At 45.2% G+C, this 23,434-nt stretch overlaps 1 protein-coding gene across 5 annotated transcripts in view; it reads left to right on the top strand.

Annotated features, from left to right (window-relative positions):
* rgs11 (regulator of G protein signaling 11) overlaps nucleotides 1-22,215 on the top strand; it is a 30,945-nt gene extending 8,730 nt beyond the window's left edge. For 4 of the 5 annotated variants that reach the window (XM_077504244.1, XM_077504219.1, XM_077504226.1 and 1 more), the window contains 12 exons: nucleotides 5,436-5,494; nucleotides 5,568-5,644; nucleotides 5,712-5,793; nucleotides 16,192-16,260; nucleotides 16,912-16,935; nucleotides 17,011-17,072; nucleotides 18,165-18,278; nucleotides 20,067-20,182; nucleotides 20,272-20,359; nucleotides 20,449-20,587; nucleotides 20,950-21,032; nucleotides 21,131-22,215. In XM_077504244.1, coding sequence (XP_077360370.1) covers nucleotides 5,436-5,494; nucleotides 5,568-5,644; nucleotides 5,712-5,793; nucleotides 16,192-16,260; nucleotides 16,912-16,935; nucleotides 17,011-17,072; nucleotides 18,165-18,278; nucleotides 20,067-20,182; nucleotides 20,272-20,359; nucleotides 20,449-20,587; nucleotides 20,950-21,032; nucleotides 21,131-21,251 — 1,034 coding nt within the window. In that variant the 3' untranslated portion in view covers nucleotides 21,252-22,215. Of the gene's footprint in view, nucleotides 1-5,435; nucleotides 5,495-5,567; nucleotides 5,645-5,711; nucleotides 5,794-16,191; nucleotides 16,261-16,905; nucleotides 16,936-17,010; nucleotides 17,073-18,164; nucleotides 18,279-20,066; nucleotides 20,183-20,271; nucleotides 20,360-20,448; nucleotides 20,588-20,949; nucleotides 21,033-21,130 lie in introns of all 5 variants that reach the window. The other variant, XM_077504235.1, reaches the window with a different exon arrangement.
* Nucleotides 22,216-23,434: the final 1,219 nt, after the last annotated feature.

The following is a 23,434-nucleotide window of genomic DNA, read 5'->3' as shown; positions in this document are numbered from 1 at the left end:
GCCCGCTTGAGGTGGAGCTGTACGGTGGGGAGGTTCACCGGCCCTTCTTGGGATGGGAACAGCGGAGGTTGGTAGCCGTAGGCTGCTTCAAAGGGTGATCGGCCCGTAGCTGAGGATACGAAGGTGTTACGGGCATACTCCACCCACGGCAGGTAGGTAGACCAGGAGGTCGGGCAATCAAGGCACACACAACGGAGGGCCGCTTCCAAGTCCTGATTGACCCTCTCGGTTTGGCCATTGGATTGGGGGTGATAAACGGACGACAAACTGGTCGTGGCTCCCAACAGTTGGCTGAACTTCCGCCAGACCTGGGAAACAAACTGGGGCCCTCGGTCCGATACCATTGTCGACTGGGAGACCATGGAGTCGGAAGACGTGCTTGATGAGCAGCTGTGCCGTCTCCCAGGCGGACGGTAACTTGGCCAGTGCCACAAAGTGGGCCACTTTGGAGAATCTGTCCACGATTGTCAAAATGACGGAGTTCCCCCGGGACGATGGCAGGCCGGTGACAAAGTCAAGAGAGATGTGGGACCATGGGCATGACGGAACTGGCAGGGGGTGAAGCAAACCTGCAGGTGGACGGTGAGTGGACTTCCCTCTGGCACACACCACGCAAGCTCCCACAAAGTCCGCGACCTCTTGTCGCATCTCAGATCACCAGAATCGCTGAGCAAGGAGGAATTGAGTACGGTTGACGCCCGGGTGGCAGGCAATCTTAGACTCCTGCCCCCACAGGAGAACATCAGGACTCAGGGGCACTGGAACAAACAGCCTTCCGGGGGGGCACTCGACAGGGACTTGGACTCCCTCCAGTGCCTCTATAACAGTCTTTTCAATATCCCACTGTAGGGCCCCCATGAAGCAACGGTCTGGCAGAATGGTCTCAGTCCAGTTCACATCAGTGACCGGATCGTGGATTCGAGACAGGGCGTCGGGCTTCCGATTCTGGGACCCCTTACGATAGGCGAGGGTGAAGTTAAACCTGGTAAATAGCAATGCCCAGCGGGCTTGACGTGAGTTCAGTCTTTTGGCGGAGTGGAGGTAAGCCAAGTTCTTGTGATCTGTAAAGACCGTGAAAGGTTCTTTAGCCCCCTCCAGCCAATGCCTCCATTCCTGCAAGGCCAGTTCAATGGCATTCCTTGTTCCCCACGTCGTAGTTGGACTCAGCTGGGCTTAGACGTCTGGAGAAGAAGGCGCAGGGGTGGAGCCTCTGGTCGACTGGAGAGCGCTGGGACAGGATCGCCCCCACTCCTGAATCCGATGCGTCCACCTCGACCACAAACGGAAAGTCGGTATTAGGATGGGCAAGCACCGGTGGGTTAACAAACATCTGTTTCAAGGCTGAAAATGCTACATCTGCTTCAGTTGTCCATCTAAAAGGTACTTTACTTGACGTTAACTGGGTCAGAGGTGCGGCTTTCTGGCTATAGTTATTTATAAATCGCCGATAAAAATTAGCAAATCCTAAAAAACGCTGCAATTTCTTCCGAGTGGTTGGAGTCGGCCACTCAACAACAGCTTGAGTCTTTATTGGATCGGCCCTAAGCTGACCCCCTTCAATAATAAATCCCAAAAACGGAACTGATTTAGCATGAAATTCACATTTCTCCGCTTTTACGTAGAGACGATTCTCCAATAGCCGCTCAAGAACCAGCCGGACGTGCTGGCGATGCTCAGTCATATCCCGGGAGAAAACCAATATATCATCCAGATACACGTAACAAAAAACAATCATATCTCGCAACACGTCGTTAATGAAACACTGAAAAACTGCAGGGGCATTGGTCAAGCCAAACGGCATAACCAAATACTCAAAGTGCCCAAGGGCGGTCTTGAAAGCCGTTTTCCATTCGTCCCCTTCTCGTATACGGATCAAATATGCGCTGCGGAGGTCCAATTTAGTAAATACCGTGGCCGACTGCAATGGGGCAAAAGCGGCATGCAGCAGCGGGAGTGGATACTTATTCTTCATGGTAATTTCGTTCAACCCTCGATAGTCCACACACGGCCTTAAGGTCTTATCTTTCTTATCGATAAAGAAGAATCCTGCCCCTACGGGGGACTTTGAGGGTCGAATAATGCCCGCGGCCAATGAACTCGAAATATATTCCCGAAGGGATTCCTGTTCCGGTTGAGATACAAACGCGAGCTAGGTAAGGTGGCGTTCAGGACTAGATCAATCGCACAATCATACGGCCGGTGAGGTGGTATAGACTGAGCGCGCTCTTTACTAAAGACCTTCTTCAAATCATGATATTCACTAGGGACATTATCTAAACAAATACACTCAGCATCAGTATCGACAGTTGGTATCGGTCCGCCATCTGCGGACTCAAGACAGTGCGCGTGACAAAATGTGCTCCAATTTTCCAAGGCGGGCTTAGCCCAGTCAATATCTGGATTATGCAATTTTAACCAGGGAAGCCCCAGAACAACTGTAGCCAAGCGAGAAGGCATAACGAAAAATCGCCTTCGTTCTATATGATTCCCAGAAAGACGTAAATCAAGCGGTCCGGTGACTTCCTTCACCTCTGCCAGGAGGCGCCCGTTAAGATTCAACACTCTTAGTTTTACTTCACGTTTCCACGGGACAATTCAACGTATCAATAATACATGGATCCACAAAACAATCATCAGCGCCCGAATCAACAAGGGCTACTACGCGGACTCTCTTTCCGTAACCCGACACTTCTCCTTGCAGTTCCATACGCTTAATGTCCGTTTCCGTGTTCAGTTCGGAAGGCGACTCGGATTTCATCGGGTCGTACTCACACTGTCCATCGGTCGGAGTGTCGGTCTGGCTACTGCCCAGCTGGGTGGTCGAATGCCGATGAACCGTTGGCTTACTCGGGCACTTGGCTACACGGTGCCCCGGCTGGCCACAGTACAGGCACTCCCCCGCGATGAACCGTCGTCGTCTCTCCTCCGGTGGTAGCCGCCGGCCTCCTAGCTGCATGAGCTCATCCGTGACAGTAGGCAGCACCGGGGCGGGCCCGGAGCCCAAGTCCTCATCGCGGTGGGCACCGTCGGTCCTCCCGTGGCTCGAGACCGCTCTCCGGTGCGTTCATGGCGCCGTTCCCATAGCAGATTGTCCAGGCGAATCGCCAGTGAGACGAGTCCCTCCAGACTGTCGGTGTCATCGCGCACTGCAAGTTCGTCTTTAACCGAAGAATTCAGTCCCCGGCGAAACACACAACTTAGTGCGCGATCGTCAAACCCGCTCTCAGCGGCCAGGATACGAAAGAAAATAGAATAATCTGCCACGGACTGATTACCCTGCACATAGTCTAACAACCGACTTCCGTACCGGATGGTCGAAAACCCGTTTGAACTCCAAAATAAAAGCGAGTAAGGAAGACCGGAGGTCCGGTTGCGCATTGTTCACAGCCATCGCCCAAGCAGCCGCTTTGCCTGACAAGAGACTCATAAGAAAAGCCAGCTTAGATGAGTCATTTGCATATGTTGAAGGTTGCTGATCAAAAGTGAGAGAACAATGATGCAGATAAGTGGCACAGTCCCCGGGTTGGCCATCATAACGAGACGGGTGGGGCAAAACGGGCTCACGGGAAGGAGCCGGTGGCGTCCCGATGCTCGACCCAAACGAACAATTCCTGCATCTGCCGAGCAAGTAGGTCCATCGCTTTACTAAGTTCTGCCAAAGAGGCCTCGTTTTGCCCGACCCGCTTCCCTTGGCAGGCCAAAGCATGTCTCACCTGGTCTGGGTCTACGGGATCCATATGGTCGGATTATTATGTGACATACCGACTGCTGTCGGTGAAAAAGTGGATCCCAGAAAATGTAGGCCCAGACAGGAAAATACAATTTAGATGAGGTTTATTCACAAACCCACCAAAACGCAAAACGCTGGCTCAGATGCCAGGAGAAAAAACAACATAAAGCGTGAGTACAATACTCGGAAAAGTTAATAACAAAAAACACTTGCAAAAGGCAAGGAGAAACAGGGGTTAACAAAAAATATTTACAACGCAAGCTAGTTCTATCTAATCACAATAACACACACTACAATCTAACTATATACAAAACAGAAAGCGCCGTGGCAGATACACGTGGAAAAATACTAACTTATCAAATCAAAACAAGACTATACTAGAAACGCGAGACTAAGATTCAGGAACAAAAGGTCTAGAGAACGTCTTGAGCAAGGGCTGCGTGCAAGAAATAATCCGACAATGATCTGTCGTGCCGGGAGTCCTTTTAAAGACCTCTTGATTGCGGTTAACGCGCCTCAGGTGTGGCGCAGGTGGACACGCCCCCTTCACTCGCCCACTGAAAAAAAAACACCAAGCACACATACTGAGAGCAGGATCATGACACCCCGTGCCCGCGTGGGTCTTCTCCGGGTACTCCGGTCTCTTCTCACATTCCAAAGACATGCATGGCAGGTTAATTGGGCGCTCTGAATTGTCCCGAGGTGTGCTTGTGAGTGTGGATGGTTGTTCGTCTCTGTGTGCCCTGCGATTGGCTGGCAACCAGTCCAGGGTGTCCCCCGCCTACTGCCCAGAGCCAGCTGAGATAGGTGCCAGCATCCCCCGCGACCCTTGTGAGGAATAAGCGGTCAGGAAAATGGATGGATGGATGGAAACAATTCGAGTCCAGGCTCCGGCCTTCCTGGGTGGAGTTTGCATGTTCTCCCCGTGCCCGCGTGGGTCTTCTCCGGGTACTCCGGTCTCTTCTCACATTCCAAAGACATGCATGGCAGGTTAATTGGGCGCTCTGAATTGTCCCGAGGTGTGCTTGTGAGTGTGGATGGTTGTTCGTCTCTGTGTGCCCTGCGATTGGCTGGCAACCAGTCCAGGGTGTCCCCCGCCTACTGCCCAGAGCCAGCTGAGATAGGTGCCAGCATCCCCCGCGACCCTTGTGAGGAATAAGCGGTCAGGAAAATGGATGGATGGATGGAAACAATTCGAGTCCAGGCTCCGGCCTTCCTGGGTGGAGTTTGCATGTTCTCCCCGTGCCCGCGTGGGTCTTCTCCGGGTACTCCGGTCTCCTCCCACATTCCAAAGACATGCACGGCAGGTTAATTGGGTGCTCCGAATCGTCCGTAGGTGTGCTTGTGTGTGTGGATGGTTGTTCGTCTCCGTGTGCCCTGCGATTGGCTGGCAACCGGTCCAGGGTGTCCCACGCCTACTGCCCAGAGCCAGCTGAGATAGGCGCCAGCACCCCCGCGCCAGCACCCCCCGCGACCCTTGTGAGGAATAAGCGGTCAAGAAAATGGATGGATGGATGGAAACAAACCAAGAAGTACGCTGTAAAAAAAACAGTAAACTGTAAAAAATCGCGAATCAGCGAGGCTGTGAAAGATGAACCGGCGATAAACGAGGGAACACTGTCTTGCTCACCCTTTAGACACATTATGCATCGATTTCTTTGGTATGTAACGTGTTTGATGCCTCTTGCCTCATTTATGCCATCAGCAATCTACTTGGCTAAAAAGAACATAAGAAAACAAGGAGAGCTGATGGAGTATGAAAAGGTAAAACTTTGCTCTGTAGGCTTAGCGTTTATTATGAAGGTGAGACATTTATCATGTTTCCCTGCCTCATCAGGAGCGGTACAGTCTGTTGCATAAGAGGATCAACCACACCTGGGACTTTGTGGTGATGCAAGCCAGAGAGCAACTCAGGTATACCCACAATTTGCTAACACAAATGCACACACCCCGATTGGCTCACAATGTATTTGTTGTGCAGAGCATCCAAACAACGGCGGAAGGCTGATCGTATTGTTCTGGAGTGTCAGGAGCAGGCTTATTGGCTCATCAACAGACCACCAGTATGTTTGCTCTCATTGATTCTACAGCTGTATATATGTAGCATGTTATGCTATTGAATATTATGAGATGCTTTATAACACCTTGCTAAAATAATGACCTATGTCATTTTTTGACAACTTTTTTTTTTCCCTTTAACCATCTCTGCTCAAATTGCTTTGTGACGCTGTCATGATTCTACTTACGTGGCTTGAGCAAATAGCAGTATGTCCAGTTGATACCAATGTTTTTTCTGAGAATCCGCAGCCCGCACCAAGTAAAACTGAAATATCAGCACAATGGCGATAAGTCATGATTCTGATGTTGCAGATTTGTAATTGGACCTTTGTCCTCTTCTCATATTGCCTCAGTCACCAGTTCCGTAAATATTCCCCTTCATCTTAATGTACAGTACTGTAAACAAGACAACACACTGAACTATTGCTTTTTTGAGGTTCATAAGATACGTCACCACAATTAGCACTGTTATAGTCACACAAGACCAATATTACTACAATTATGCAGCAGTGCCGTTATTGGTCCCAGACTAAGCCACCATGTTAATGAGATGGAGCCACATTTGTACTCACCAGACACTTACACAGTCAACTGAGCTGCAGTAAAGAACTGCAATATCCTGCCTTTGCAATGATGGTAAAATCATAAGTAAAGGAAATAAATAATATTACCAAGCATCAGGCACGGAATGGGCCATCTGGAGGGACGGGACATTTCCCGGTGGGCCGTCCTATATTTCAGACAGTAATCAGCAAGTAACTAAAAGAGTATTTATGCCATCTTATGTTGACTGTCTCATTGTCAAACAGCTATAACCCCAGTCACCCTTACAGGCCATTTTATATATATATATATATATATATATATATATATATATATATAGCACTGCCTGCCTGCCTTTGTTACTAAGGGTGTCACAGAGTTACAATAATTTAATGGGGTATATGCCACGGAAGAGGCGGGACTGTTTTTTGCACAACAGTTTATTTCCAATTCGGTTTGCGACGTGTGGGCTGCGTCAAAAATACTTGTGCTTCCTGTCATGTTTTGGTTCTGTTTGGGGTGGGTTTTGCTTTGTTTCTGTTGAGTTTCTAGTTTTGAGTTTGTCATGTTTATGTTCTGCTTTCCTTGTCTTCCCTAGTCTTGTTAAGCCTTGCCATGTCCACCTGTGTTTGCCTGCCCTTCCTCATGTTTCAACCAATCGGCACCCCCTTCCACTTGTGTCTTGCCCAGCTGTGTCTAATCATGCTCATTTAGTGTGTGTACTTAGTTATCGGTTTTCACTTCAGTTCTTGTCGGTTCATTGTTCTTGTTTCCACGTCCATGCTGCCATTGTTAAGTCTTGTCTTGTATAGTTTTTCCCTTCTGTATTTTGTTATTCTTAGTCACCAAACCCTGTTTGCCACTTTAGTTTTGTTTGATTAAATTTACTCCTTTTGAGCACCTCTGCCTCCCTGACTCGTCCGCCTCCTGCACTTGGGTCCTCCACCACACTTCATAGCCGTGACACTTCCGACTTTGTGCTCCTGGGTTGCGCGTTCGCAACCCGGACCGGAAATAAACTGATGTGAAAAATCACATCCCGCCTCTTCCGTGGCATATACCCCATTTGAAAAGTAGCAAAACTTTAATCCACGAATAGTAACAATAAACAATATAACTATATTAAACCTTGTCTGTACAAAAATAACACATAAAAGAGGCACAACACAATCACATTCACAAGTGTTAATAGTAACCGCAACAAAGCATAATGGGAACACCTCCTACGCAGTGGCGGAGCCAGACTTTTATAAATAGGGGGGCCAGGGGGGGGGGCCAAGGATACTTCATCCAAAGATGATGCCAAATTTGTTTTCATGAGAATTAATTTCAATCGGAGTCTCTATCGATGTTCAAATATATTTAAGTACATATTAAGCACAGGGGAGATTTTTGCACATAATGTGCCGTTTATTAAGAATGTATAAAATGTACAAAAAAAGAATAATTCAGCACTGTTTAACTTGAATGAACTTGCACGCACATGCAGATACTGTATTCATGCAATTACAGTACTTTTATCAACATAACATTATAATATGAACATAATGCAAATTTGTATTACAGTATGACTAAAGATCCTGTCGAAGTGCCAAACTTCATTTTCCACACACCCTATGAAAAATAAATTTATTACTCCAACTACTACTTCATTTACAACCACATAATTTATTAATGTGATTAATTAATAATCATGTTAATAAATCCTCCCCTTCTACCTGTAAATGCAAACGTCAGTTAGTGTCGGTTTGAACTTTCAACCATTGGAGGGTGCTATTGTATTGCATAACAACAACAACATACTTATTTTTACCTTGCACAAAACTACGTTGCTTATTGATGTCCGTCCAAAACAATCTATCTGAACTAGAGGTGTCAGTGGATTAAAATTTGTAATCATAATTAATCGCATTACTTCAATAATTAACTGACTATTAATCACACATTAATTGCACATTTTATATCTCAATTTATACCTACATTTACAATAAAATGTACACCCCCCCCCCCCCAATTTCAATATGGTTTTATTTTTTTTTAGTCATTGATAGAGCAATTTCATAATAATTCAATTAAAAAAATTAAAAAATTCATTGATAGAGTAATTTCATAACAATTCAAGAAAAAAAGTTTAAACAAATAAAAATAAAATATGTGCTGTACTGTAAAACCAAACCAAAGCGTGACTGATTTGTTTTGGTCATTTTTCTCTCACTACAACATGGTATAATTGCATTTGTAAGACAATAGTGAAAGCTCAATGCATTTCTCTTTTCATATTAGGAGCTGCCTAATTTTTAACATGAAGTAACTTGTGAAATTATGCACATTTTTAAAACTGTAAAATACAACACAGTCCCCACAAATATATGCATTCGCTCTAGGCTTTTATTTTGTGAAGTGAAATAGGATGTGCATTGTAAAATGACGAATTTTTACTGCATAGGAACCAGAAACGACCAATGTGTTCTTTTCATATTAATAGCTCTGTAATTTTAAACAATAAGTAACTTGCGAGTTTCTGCACATTTTAAAATTGTAAAATACAACTTGACGCCAATACCCACACATTAGGCAGTATCATTTAATTTATTACTGCTAAATTGTGTTATAGTGACTCCTTTTTATGACGTCGGACGCTTTTATTTTGTTAATTTCTCGGATGCGAGACGCAGCTGAGGCTGCGCTACTGTTACAGCAAACACATCGGTAGTTTCACTTTCACCCTGATGAGATATTTTGTGGAGATGCTGAATAAAATACGCCTCACATTTAAAGATAAATAGGCTTGTGCTCACTCCAACTGTCAAGACGGCGTCCATTCAGCTCTTTACTCTCACAGGGGTTTCAGAGTGCCCATGGACGCCTCTTGGTGCTCGGTGCGAACGCAACGGCTAACCGAGTGCGTTCTTTCAAAGCAAGGCACGGGTGGTAGTGGTGAGACACAGTCCAAATGGCTCCTCCACCTATATTCTGCCCCTTAAACACTGTATTTTAGCTCCAGTGCATTTCTATTGGGTAGTTTTGACGTGGACGTTTCTACTGCGTGGTGACTAGAATTCCCTGAGTCGAGGCTTTCCAAATAAGGAGCGGTCGTTAATCGAGCGTTAAAAAAAAAATAGTGCCGTTAAAGGCACTTTAAGTTAACGAGATAATAATGCGACAATTTTGACACCCATAATCTGAACATAAAAGTTATTTTAAACAGTCACTCACGTCTCACAGGCAAACAAACATGATATAGCCAAACGCCAACATGCATTCTCGGTACTCAGGAGACTGCTCCTTAAAACAGATGATTCTCCTTCTCCAGACTCCTAGTGAGGTGGATTATAATGCTTTGTCGTAAGTAGCGCCAGCTACTGTTCAGGAGGGGCATAACAATTAGTAGGCGTCTGCTTGGAAAAAAAATGCTGGCAGGCTGCATCGGCCAGGCGTGCGACGTCACTGCGCCGGTGCCGTGATATGTCAATCATTTGGCGTCTGCTGGGTCCAATCACATTTCAGCAGGGGCACGTGCCACCCCGGCCCCCCCTCTGGCTCCGCCATTGCTCCTACGATTACCGTTGCTCTCTGCAAGTTAGCATCGTTCAGCTTAGTAGTGTGCACCTGAAGTGGCGAGAACACATTTCAAAATAAGAGTACTAACAGGCAGTGCAGTGTTAGCTGCCTAAATCTTGCTGGTTTAACTTAATTTGGTAAGTGTGTCTTGTGAAATGTAAAATATCTTACGCCGTTTAATGTACATTTGCTTACTGGTTTCTTTTTGTCCTTTTTTTTTTGCCCATTTTATGTTCACATACTGACACGAAGCGAGGAGGTAGGACTCAGACGCAGTGTAAGTTGGCCAACAAGGCTGCAGCTTTAATGAATCGAACCAAAAAACACATCTCAAAGAGGGAAAAAAGGCAGAACAAAAAGAGCTCCAAACTGGAGATAAAACAAGGGCACTCAAAAACAGGGACAACTAAAGGCGCTCCGCTAGGGAGGAAAACAAGGGGCAAACTAAGGGCGCAAGACAAGGCAAGGCAAGACATCGAACAAGGACTGTGGATCAAGGACTGTGAGGACGCTTCCATGCACTGAGATGTGACACTTCGGCAACGAGGAGAGAATTCAGGTGGCTTTTATGTCCGGGTTGATTGGGAACAGGTGGTGGTAATCATGGGCGTGGACCGGTAATCAGTGAGCTGCAGGAAGGGTAAGTGACCTGGGGTGAGATGAGAGTTAGTATTTTCAAAATAAAACAGGAACCTGACTGTGAAAAATAAGAGCATGACCCGCCACTCTGGTGGCGGCGTGACAGTACCCCCCCCTCAACGGCCGGCTCTCGACGACCCAGGAATCTCTGGATGTTCATCATAAAAATCGTCGATGAGGGAGGGGTCTACAATGAATCGGGCGGGCACCCATTGTCGTTCTTCAGGCCCGTAACCCTCCCAGTCAACCAGGTATTGGGCGGGACCAGGGAACTGTCCTGGACTGGCTTGACCTGGCTCACGTGGAAGGTGGGGTGGGTGCGGAGGGATCGAGGCAGGCGAAGGCGCACGGCGGCAGGACCTATAGTCTTTGCAATCGGGAATGGCCCCACGAATCTTGGGGCCAACTTTGGACAGGGAACTTTGAGGTGAAGATTTCTTGTCGAAAGCCATACCTTTTGGCCTGGCTGGTACTGTGGTGCGGCCATCCTCTTCCGGTCAGCAGCTCTTTTCACCCTGTCGTCTTGACGTTGAAGTGCCAGTCGAGCTGCTGACCAGATTCGGTGACATCGGCGGGTCATGGCGAGGACCGAAGGGACTGAGGCTTCCTCCTCCAGGTCCGCGAAGTACGGCGGATCGTATCCGTGCACACATTTGAAAGGCGTAATTCCTGTGGCAGAGGTAGGTAAAGAGTTATGTGCCAATTCAACCCAGACCAAGTTCTTACTCCATGAGGACGGATTTTGGGAGACCAAGCATCGCAGCCCGGTCTCCAGCTGTTGGTTGAGCCTCTCGGCCTGTCCATTGGCCTCTGGGCGGTAGCCTGAGGTCAAGTTCGCCTTGGCTCCTATGGCTCTGCAAAACTCTTTCCAAAAACACGAAACAAACTGGGGCCCGTGGTCGGACACAATGTGTCGCGGGAATCCATGGGTTCTGAATATTTGGTCAATCATTATCTCGGCTGTTTTCTTGGCGGAGGGTAGTTTGGGTAATGGAATGAATCGGACCATCTTTGAGAAGCGATCAACAACTGTAAGTATTGTGGTTTTACCATTTGATGTGGGAAGTCCAGTGACAAAGTCCATCGAGATTTCAGCCCAGGGTCTTGAGGGGATCGGCAGAGGCTGAAGGAGACCCATCCGGGGTTGATTCGACAATTTATTCCGAGCACAGACTGGGCAGGCCTTTACATATTCCTGTACCGAGGACTCCATAGAAGGCCACCAGAATCTTCGGGCGACAGCAAACAGGGTCCTGCGAGTACCTGGGTGACAAGACAGACGGGAGGTGTGTGCCCAGTTGATCACCTGTGCTCTTAGGGTCTCCGGGACGAAAAGACGCCGTGGTGGGCACTCCTTCGGCGTGATTGTGTCCTGGAGTGCCTCCTTGACCTCCTCTTCTATTTGCCAGGACATGGTTCCTATTATGCAGTCTTTAGGCAGGATGGGTTCAGGTTCGATTGCTGTGGTTTCCGGATCATGAATACGTGAGAGAGCGTCTGCTTTGACATTCTTGCTTCCAGGTCTGTAAGTCAGAGAAAAAGAAAATCTGTTAAAAAACAATGACCACCTGGCCTGTCGGGGGTTCAGTCTTTTTGCCTGGCGTAGATACTCCAGGTTGCGGTGATCTGTCCATATGATGAAGGGGTGTTCCGCGCCCTCCAGCCAGTGCCTCCACTCTTCTAGGGCGACCTTGACCGCCAGGAGTTCCCGGTCTCCCACGCTGTAATTGCGCTCAGCCTTGGAGAGCTTTCGGGACAAGAATGCACAGGGGTGCACTTTTCCATCTTCCTGGCTCCTTTGGGATAGGACGGCCCCGATACCCAGATTGGAGGCATCCACCTCGACCACGAACTGGCGGGTAGGATCAGGAACTCTGAGTATCGGGGCCTCTGTGAATCGTTTCTTGAGTTCATTGAATGCGGTGTTGGCTTCCGGGGTCCAGGTGAAGCGTTGCTGTGGGGAGGTCAAGGCATGGAGTGGAGCTGCGATGGAGCTGAAGTTGCGGATGAAGCGTCTGTAAAAGTTGGCGAAGCCCAGGAATTGTTGCACCTTCTTCCTGGATTCAGGTGTGGGCCAGTCCCTGACTGCGCTAACCTTCTCCGACTCCATCTCGACCTTGCCAGGGGATACAACGAATCCCAGAAATGAGATGGTATCGGTGTGGAAAAGGCTCTTCTCAGCCTTTACGTAGAGTTGATGGTCAAGCAGGCGTTTCAAGACTTGGGTGACATGGTGCTGATGGGTCTTCAAGTCCGGTGAGTAGATCAATATGTCATCCAAATAAACATATACGAACTGGTCGATGAAGTCCTTGAGCACGTCATTAATCATGGCCTGGAAAACCGCTGGCGCATTCGTGAGTCCAAAGGGCATGACTAAGTATTCATAGTGGCCTCGGGGAGTATTGAAGCCGGTCTTCCACTCATCCCCTGCACGAATACGAACAAGATGATAGGCGTTGCGAAGATCCAATTTGGTGAACACCTTGGCTTGCTGGAGCTGGTCAAATACTGAGGACATCAGAGGCAGAGGATAACGGTTCTTGACTGTGATTTCATTCAGGGGGCTGTAGTCAATACAAGGGCGTAACGAGCCATCCTTCTTGCCCACAAAGAAAAAACCAGCTCCAGCTGGCGATGACGATGGCCGGATAAGTCCTGCTTTCAAAGAAGTGTCGATGTACTCATTTAAGGCCTTGCGTTCGGGGCCCGAAACCGAGTACAATCTCCCTTTGGGAATGGAAGACCCAGGAATCAGCTCAATTGCACAGTCATAGGATCGATGTGGGGGAAGTGACATGACCTTGGTTTTGCTGAACACCTCCCTGAGAGGATGATAGCAGGTGGGAACGGTGTTCAGGTCCGGGTAATCCTGGTCATTCACAAGAGACACCTGTCGGTTAGCAGCGGGAGGTGCCTCTGCCGCTGGCCGCTCCACCCCATGGTGTTCACAATCACCTCCCCAGTCCAGGACTCGCCCTGATCGCCAGTCGATGCGGGGGTTGTGCATCTGTAACCAGGGGTGACCCAGGACCAGTGTGTGCGATGGGGAGCGGAAGACATGAAAACGAAGGAGTTCTCTGTGCTGCCCAATGTGGATCTCGAGTGGCTCTGTGACATGCGTGATGAGGAATAAGTCTTTGCCATTGAGCGCCCTGGCCCTCATATGGGTAGAAAGTGGTTCCGTGCCTGCCTGCAATCTTTTCACCAGACCCCAATCCATAAGGCTCTCGTCCGCACCGGAGTCGATGAGAGCTAGTAGGTCTGTGGAAATGGCATTGCAGGAAATCGTGACTTGCGTGAGTTTTCGGTTCTTGACCTGTTTGGGAGTCTCGGAAGTCACCGGAGGGCCTCGCTTGGTGGGACAAGCTACCACCAAATGTCCTCTTTCTCCACAATAGTAGCACCGCCCCTCTTGACGACGTCGCTGGCGTTCATGGTGAGTCAGTCGGGCGCGGTCAAGCTGCATCGGCTCCTCGCCAATCTCGCTGGGCCTCCCCGCGGTGGACGACTGGGGAGGTGCCCCTTGTGGTGACTCCCTTGCTGCGGGGTGCCGAAAAAATTCGGAGCCGGTCCTTCGATGGTGACCTCTGGTATGCATGAGATCTCGCCGTCGGTGATCGGTGCGGATGGCCAGCGAGATCAATGAGTCCAAGTCGCGAGGTAAGTCCACGGGCAGTAGGAGTTCTTGCATAGCGGCGGAGAGCCCCTTCAAAAAATGGTCAAAGAGGGCTGTATCATTCCAGCCACTCTTGGCCGCTAGAGTTCGGAATCGGATAGCATAGTCATTAACCGATTCTCGGCCTTGTCTGAGGTTGCTTAGCTCTCGAGTCTTTTCCCGATCCATGTTGGTGGGATCGAACACGAGACGAAGTGCCCTGCTAAATCCGGCTGCAGTTGAGCAAGTCGGGGAGTGCCGTGCCCATTCCGCGGTGGCCCAGTCTCTGGCTCGTCCCGTCAGGTGGGAAATCATGAAGGCCACGCGGGAACGGTCTGTGGGGAAAGCCTGTGGTGAGAGTTCAAAGTGTAAGTCGCATTCGGTCAGGAATGCCTGACATTGTCCTTGGTCTCCCGAGTATCGCTCCGGGGGAGCCAGTCTCAATCCAGCCCCGGCCAAGGCTGGAGTCGGGATCGGTGGTTCTGCAGTCTCTGGTTTCGTGACGGTCGGCGTGGAGAGTTGTAGGTAGCTCACCAGCTCCTGCACCTGTCCAGCAAGTTCCCCCATCCGGGTGGCCATGGCTTGCTGGACCTTCTCCTGGTGCGACATGCGAGTCTCTTGGGTCTGCAGCCAGATCTCCAACTTCTCCGCTGGGTCCATGCTGGCCGAAGTGTACTGACATGAAGCGAGGAGGTAGGACTCAGACGCAGAGTGTAAGTTGGCCAACAAGGCTGCAGCTTTAATGAATCGAACCAAAAAACACCTCTCAAAGAGGGAAAAAAGGCAGAACAAAAAGAGCTCCAAACTGGAGATAAAACAAGGGCACTCAAAAACAGGGACAACTAAAGGCGCTCCGCTAGGGAGGAAAACAAGGGGCAAACTAAGGGCGCAAGACAAGGCAAGGCAAGACAAGACAAGACATCGAACAAGGACTGTGGATCAAGGACTGTGAGGACGCTTCCATGCACTGAGATGTGACACTTCGGCAACGAGGAGAGAATTCAGGTGGCTTTTATGTCCGGGTTGATTGGGAACAGGTGGTGGTAATCATGGGCGTGGACCGGTAATCAGTGAGCTGCAGGAAGGGTAAGTGACCTGGGGTGAGATGAGAGTTAGTATTTTCAAAATAAAACAGGAACCTGACTGTGAAAAATAAGAGCATGACCCGCCACTCTGGTGGCGGCGTGAGACATACTTGTTCAAATAAACACAGACCGTTCATTTTAAATTACATTTCTGATCAAATGCAAGATGAATATCGTTGGCGGGAATGCGCATCTATTTTACATTGATACAAAAACTGTAAAATTGTTTATGTTCATTCAAATGTGAACTAAAGTGGTCTGAGTCCTGAAACTCCAGGAACTCCAGGGCTGAAAATGAGTCCCAGTCCGGCCCTGCCAAGCATAGTTGTAAATGTAACATCCTGCCTACCTTATATATAAAGTCAGAAGATGGTGTAATGTTCAGCTTCAATGCATCCTGCCTCCTCCATGAAATATTCAACTCATCTGGTAAAAGCTTCAGCTGACAGCTGTGGAGGCACACAAAGGAAAATCAGAGCCTGAGCAGGGGGAATCATAATATACATTACAATGTTATCCACTATATCAAATGTCAAATTTGGCTCCTTCTATCATCTTAACAGAATAATTGAAAGGGGGGAACAGTGTGAGGTGGAATTAGGAGGGCTTGTGAAGGGGAGGGGTGATGGTGACTTCCTGTCAGGCAGATACAAGAGGGAAGCTGAGGACAAGTCTTTGGAGGAGGGACTCTATCTTGCCTTGCCTTTATGAATTAGGAACGAGGGCACGGGCAACATGAAAGGGAAACTTGGGAATAAAAAGTCTGAGGCAGTGGCGTGGAAAGCTCAGAGCGGGCTAAGTGCTCGCTCACATCCATTTTATCCTAACACACATGAACAAGACAAGTGCGCGCACACACACACACACACACACACACACAAGCTATTAATGTGCTGATGCTTGTTGTTTTCTTTCAGCCTGGGGTGCATAATGTGATCGGCATGGGTCTGGAAAGGCCGAGTAACTGCAATTTACGAGTGGCATTGGTCGGTGAAGGCATCACCAAACATTATTCTATTTATTGTGTGGTATTTGGTCAAATTAATGCTAATTTTGATCAATGCTGTTTTGTTTTTCCCATCTTTTGCTGCTGCATTGTTTCAAAGTAAGTGTACAAATAATTTGTAAGAAAATTATGTCAGTAAATCTTAAATGCGGCTTCAGAATTGAATGTTGTTTTTTTTAAAGTACTAATATATATATATATATATATATATATATATATATATATATATATATATATATATATATATATATATATTAGGGATGTAACTATATCCAAACATCACGATACTATATTATCACGATATGAAGGTAACGATACGATAATTATTAATTATCACTATGTTGTGGGGAGGTTGGCGATACAAAAAGGTCACAATATTGTGCTGTTTGTACATTACTACAAACAAAAATATAAAAATATTACGTATAAAAAGTATGTAAATATTATATATATATATATATATATATATATATATATATATATATATATATATATATATATATATATATATATATCGGTCTGGACTAGACTGTTCGGTTCCCCCTGCAAGGGACAATACGCCCTTCTAAATGTATTTTGTAGTTAACCGATGTTTTTCATCCTTTGTGTATTTTGTCTTAAACAGATGCAGACTAGTGATTACTATAAAAGAGAGGTAAACAAAACGTAAAAAAATTGTTTAAGGTCTTCAGCAAGGATTATTTTTGTTGACATGGTTCATGTTTTACAGATTGAAACTTCTAGAAGGGCTCTGGGAAGAAACCGTGTCAAGTCATCCATTTGCCTGGAAAGGTATGTATTGTGCTCAGTGTTGCCGGTAACGCGTTACTAAGTTACGAGTTACTTGAAAAAATTTGCTTTTCAAAGTAACTAGTAGTCTAATGCGTTACTTTATTCTACAAAGTAGTTGATTAAAGTTACTGTCCAGAGATTCAATGCGTTACTCCACATTTTCATGAAGAAGGCAAAATATCTCACTGTTGTAACAGTCGCAAACAACTGCCGCTAACTACGAAGATGAGGCGGAAGTCATTGATCACCACACTGAATTCAGCCATGGTCTGGTCGTGAATGGTTTGCACATTCAAAACAAAAGTGATGATACTTTTACTACTAGTTTTATTTACCAACAGGCACACAACGCAACAAAAAAGTGTACATTATGGACCATAAAAGTGGTAAAAAATAATTTATTTCCATCCTCAACTGGTCCGTGAAGCATTATGGGATGAGGTCGTCTCTGCCCTCTCGTGACGTCAGACAAGTCACGTTTTCAGCATGCACGAGTCGAGTCAAGTGTACACACTGGAATAGTGGAACAAACAATAGAGGAATTAAGAGGATTTTCATTTTCAACCTGCATAGATTTTTATTTTTTGTTTTATAAAAAGTATCTATGTTACAAGAAGTCAAGAGAGACTGCCTATTTTGTTTTTCATAAAAAAAACTTTATTTTCATGTTAAAAATGCACTTTCAATAAAGTATTTGGAACTCCGTTTCTACCGCATTATTTTTATGTTGAGATGGTGTTATCGGCAGCTGCTGAAAGTAACTAAAAAAAATAACTTTTAATCTAACTTAGTTACTTTTAAAATCAAGTAATCAGTAAAGTAACTAAGTTACTTTTTCAAGGTAACTGTGGCAACACTGATTGCGCTAATGGAGGGACACATGTACACGCATGTTCAAATGCATACACGATCAAATGCATGTGAAATCTCATGCTACACAAACACATAAGGCTTAGTGCTCTCACTAGAAGAGCCACTAATGGATGCTTCCTGAGGCAAGTTGGAATTAGTGCCCATTAACTTCTATGATCTGAAGCACTAATACAATAGTACACTGTGTGTGCGTGCGTGTGCGTGTTTGTGTACGTGTAGTTTTTTTAAATTCAGTGAGCAGTACCAGAACCACGATCCCATCATGCAGGGTTGTCTTCCAAGTAATCCCTGGATCTCTGACGACACCGCACTTTGGGCCATGAATGCTGATATGTGAGATAATGCACACATTGATCACAGTCAATACCTTCATGTTGCTTGGGATAAGATATTTTTCCTGATTTGTAGTTCAATTCTGAATCAATATTTCTCTAATAGCATGATAAAACAATACAAAATAAGTCAAATTAAATACATCATACTCACCAGAGATGATTATTACATGTATTTTAGGGATGTTTGATACCACTTTTTTCAGACCAAGTACGAGTACTCAAATCTTGAGGAGTCAGCGATACCGATACTATGTAACGATACCACTAGTACTTTTGATACATAAAATTTCTCCTGATCATTATAAAAGAAAAACCTATATATCCCAACATTGTATTTTTCCTACAAATTGCATTAAATTAAAGTAGCACTAAGGAACTTTTCAACCTTAATAAAATATTTTCACAACGCTTCTGATGAAAAATCAACTTAAAACTAGTTTAATTGTGCCTTTGCCGTGGCCTGAGATGGTCTGTATCATTTTTACTGACACTAAACAACTTTGAGTAGGATGGTAGGAACACTACCACACAATAAAACTACACGTGCTGACTGCTTTATGGCATACATCACTTCCCCCTTTCCCCATTCGTTACAAAGATGGAAGTCAATTTGAATGTCAACACATGATTACTGCTTTACTGGCAGAAGCTGCAAAACAACTGAAAAGTTTTATCTGAGGAGACAAAACAAAAAAGTTAAAGGGAAGTTATCCGGATAAAAGGACAGTCAAGGATCAACATTGGCCCGGATTTCATTCACTGGCATGAGCGAAAAAAACGATGCAATGCGCTTGTCTTCATGGGAAATGTGGTCTTCCTTCAGACATAACATTACCACTTTTGTCCATGTGCTACCAGCATAATCAACATAATTGAAAGTTCCTTAGTGTTGCTTTAATGGCAATTTTCTATTGTTCTAATTTCTAGTTCCTGATCATGAAACGACCACAAGACGGTTGTCGATAAGTGAGTACCTTGATATAAGGCTGGGTACTGGCCCTTGCTTTTGGCCCCGATAAACCAGTCAGAGTAGCCGACAAACGCCAAATAGCAGAGGTGGGCGCGTCGACGAATTTTGATCATCCCTCATTCGGCAGTCGTCAACAGTCGGAACACCCTTCCGTCATCGTCAATCCGTCAATATTTCAAGCCGAACCGTCAATCTGTCATTTGTGCTCAGCAAAATGAGCATCCGTCAATGTGTCCGTCATTCAAAGTGGGTATCCGTCGATGTTCCATCAATCATTTGTCAATCCGTCAGCAAAATGGGACATCCGTCTTTTACGGATTGCCAAATTTATCAACGGATTGACGATTACATTGGCGGACCAAAATCCCCTTCGTCAATGCTTTATTTCTTCAATTTTTCGAACTGTCCCGTCAATCGTCAACGTAAACATCCGTAAATATTGACGGAATGCCCACCTCTGCTGAATAGTTATCACTGGATATCGGCTACTGTCATAACTGTTGACGAACTGTTGACGAATAGGATTCAGCGCAGCATGTTGTATGTCGCCCACCATCCCTGATCTGAAAAAATAAAATAAAATAAAAAATACTGGAACCAGTCCAACCAATAGAAACAAATGAAGAGAATAGATTGTTGAGAATAGACTAGTTTAATAAAATATTATTTATCATTTATAAGGGAATCTCACCGGCCATTAAATATGCCATTTTAGTATATTTCAGAATGTACAATTAATCGTCGTTATTTTTCTTTCTGTGCTAAACGAAAGCTTACGTTGATAAGTAATAATCAATGTTTTTTTTCTGCGCATAGCGTCCCCACCCCGACACGGCTCCGAGTGGAACGTTGGAGCTTCAGTTTTATGGCACTTCTCAATGACACCATGGGGAGACGGGAATTCATGACTTACCTGGAGAAAGAATTTAGCGGTAAGAGAATACGGTTTGGTGTAGTTTCTTTTGAAAGTCACTGCGTTGCCTCCGTTCACATCCAACATTTGTTTTCTGTCTCTCACCAGCGGAGAATTTGTGTTTCTGGGAGACCTGTGAGGATGTTCGACATGGAGAAAGTTCCAAGATCATCGAGAAGGTGGACGAAATATACAAGTAGGAACACAAACACTGGCACATTGACACAACAACTCATTTTGATGTTTACTGCTGATTGTCAGTTTCTCTCCTTGAATGTGAAACAGAAACTTCTTGGCGCCTGGGGCTGCACGCTGGGTGAACATTGACAGTAAGACCATGGCTACGACCTTAGAGGGCATCCAACGTCCTCATCGCTTTGTCATGGACGACGCGCAAATGCACATCTACTTCCTCATGAAGAAGGTCTGGGCTGTCCTAATATTGGATTAGCATTGGATAGATTTAGTGCGCAGTAATTATTATTATTATTATTATTATTATTATTATTATTATTATTATTATTATTACTTTAGTTTAATCATTTGTTGTAAAAATATTAAATTCAAAATAATTTACAGAAATCCTACTGTGGCTAAATTTGGAGTTAAAGCAATTCATCTAATATGCAATGTAACGAAATCGCAGTGGGCCCAGAATTGAATCCTGAGGGACACCACAATGTTAAATAATAATGCATAATTACAAATCTTTTATTTTATAACTTTGAATTAAAACACAACGTGGGCTAAAGTTGCCTGATGTCCTTGCTGACCATGTGTGTGTAGGACTCTTATCCCAGATATCTTAAATCAGACCTTTACAAGAACATGCTGGCCAGGGCGATTATTCCACAGGAGTCAAAGAAAAGGTGAAAACTCACACGTACCTTCATGCAAATTCAATGATTCATAACCTTAATGCCTTTATACATCCTCTGATCTTCACTTCTGTTCTCCATGTTATCAGTGTGTTCCCCTTTATGAGGAGACAGCGGCATTCAAGCCCCTCCCCCGCCAAGGCCGCCACTAAGGAAGACGGGCTCGCCAAAGGGTCTGGGCAGGCAGGTACCAGCTCTGCGGCCGTCTGATGCTAGGTTAAAAATACTAAAATCATTACAGGTCCACCTTGGTCTCATTCTTGTCTCTTCAACTAAAATTTTCTTGTTTCGGACCACTAATTCCACTTTCCTCCTACACTCACTCCTCCATGAGAGGGAAAAACACCTGAGCCTGCTCTTCACTTTCTCTCCTCATCTGTGGTAGCATTTTGTCTGGGAGTCCAACATCTTATAGCACAATATAGAAACGTCAAATTTAAAAAAAAAAAAGTGCAGGTAGACGTGTAGCATCTGAAATAAAAAGAAGTGAAGTAATTCAATCATAAATTACAAAGACTCCACCCTGTGGTGAAAAGGGCCAATCCATGCAGTTCTACTACTCATTATCTTTGTCTTAGAAGCTTTTCTCTCTATGAGAACAAGACAATAAAAAATGCACAGTATATATTATAGAGATGTCGCCAATTCATGGAGCACATACTATAGCTAACAATCCATCATGCATCATGCAGAGCATTTGTAGTACAGAAGCGCTGAGCTGCCAATACAAAAGTAAACAGTTTTGACTGCGGGCTATGCTTAGTTCATTTTCACTGTGAGTGACTGTGGCGCGCAATTGCACGCATGTCAATACCCTGTGGCATTATGGGGGGAAAAAATGCTGTTAGCACTTGGCCTACATTTTACCAACAACTTTATCAAAACGTTCTTACTACCTTGCAGTAATTTCGAACAACTTTATCAATAGCACTTAATTCAAGCAACAAAACTGTTTACTCCACATTGGCAGTTCTTCCTTAGCATTCAGCTTTCAGCTTTCTCTTTTTTTTTCCTTTTTTTTTAACTCAACATCTTACTCTTTTTAGGCAAAATGATTGTTCTTAGATAAGCAAATCATATACTGTAATTAGTTTGTATCATGTGTCTGTTTGTGTAAACAATGTATTTGCTTTGCTTCAGCATGTTTACATCCCAATAAATCATTCGGCACTCATTGTTGTGTTGTGCTCTGCAATATGTGTGATTATTGTAAACTTGCAGCTTTGTACAGTACACTACTCACGCGGACATTCTTCATATTCAAATTAAGGAGAACAATGATCCAATCAGAGCAAAGCTCATTCACACATCGAATATTAATAAGAAATTGGCCAGTTTCATCTGCCTGGCATTTAAGACTACAATTAGCTTAAAAAAAAAGACATCCTGGGCATTTCTGACCCATTTTGCAAAACCTATAATAGGTCATCATCAAAGACTATAAAAACAAAGCAGCAGTGTATTCAGGCTGACTGACTCCCTCTACTGACTACTATTGGTCAAGCTTGAACGGACCAACAAGTTGCAAGATACATTAGTTATGGATCAGTGACCTCTATATATGGGCAGTGGAGACTATACTGAATGCTACTGATTGCTATCCAAAACAGAAGCACCTACAGACTCTTAGATGAGTGAGCTCTTACCAGTTGCCACTCAGATGTTTTTTATTTTTTTTATATGTTTCCCAGCCACATTAATGCAAATCTTAACGCTTGACTGTGTATGTATGTGTATGTATGTATGTATATATATATATATATATATATATATATATATATATATATATATATATATATATATATATATATATATATATATATATATATATATATATATATATATATATATATATATATATGCGGCACGGTAGTCGAGTGGTTAGCACGTCCGCTTCCCAGTTCTGAGGTCTCCGGTTCGAGTCCAGGCTCGGACCTTCCTGGGTGGAGTTTGCATGTTCTCCCCGTGCCCGGGTGGGTCTTCTCCGGGTACTCCGGTCTCCTCCCACATTCCAAAGACATGCATGGCAGGTTAATTGGGCGCTCCGAATTGTCCCTAGGTGTGCGTGTGAGTGTGGATGGTTGTTCGTCTCTGTGTGCCCTGCGATTGGTTGGCAACCAGTCCAGGGTGTCCCCCGCCTACTGCCCAGAGCCAGCTGAGATAGGCGCCAGCAGCCCCCGCAACCCTTGTGAGGAATAAGCGGTCAAGAAAATGGATGGATATATATATATATATATATTAGGGCTGTCAAAGTTTGAGCGTTAATAGATTAAATAATCACAGAAAATTATCGCATTAATCACGTATTAACGCAGATTAATCGCATTTTTTTTCAAGCGCACTTGAGCCTTGAACGGAACCGCGGATGTTACCTTGAAGGCTGAACAGGTCAG

This window comes from Festucalex cinctus, chromosome 1, assembly GCF_051991245.1.
Source record: "Festucalex cinctus isolate MCC-2025b chromosome 1, RoL_Fcin_1.0, whole genome shotgun sequence".
NCBI lineage: Eukaryota > Metazoa > Chordata > Actinopteri > Syngnathiformes > Syngnathidae > Festucalex > Festucalex cinctus.
Note: the sequence above shows the minus strand (reverse complement) of the source record. Positions and strands in the feature narration are given on the sequence as shown.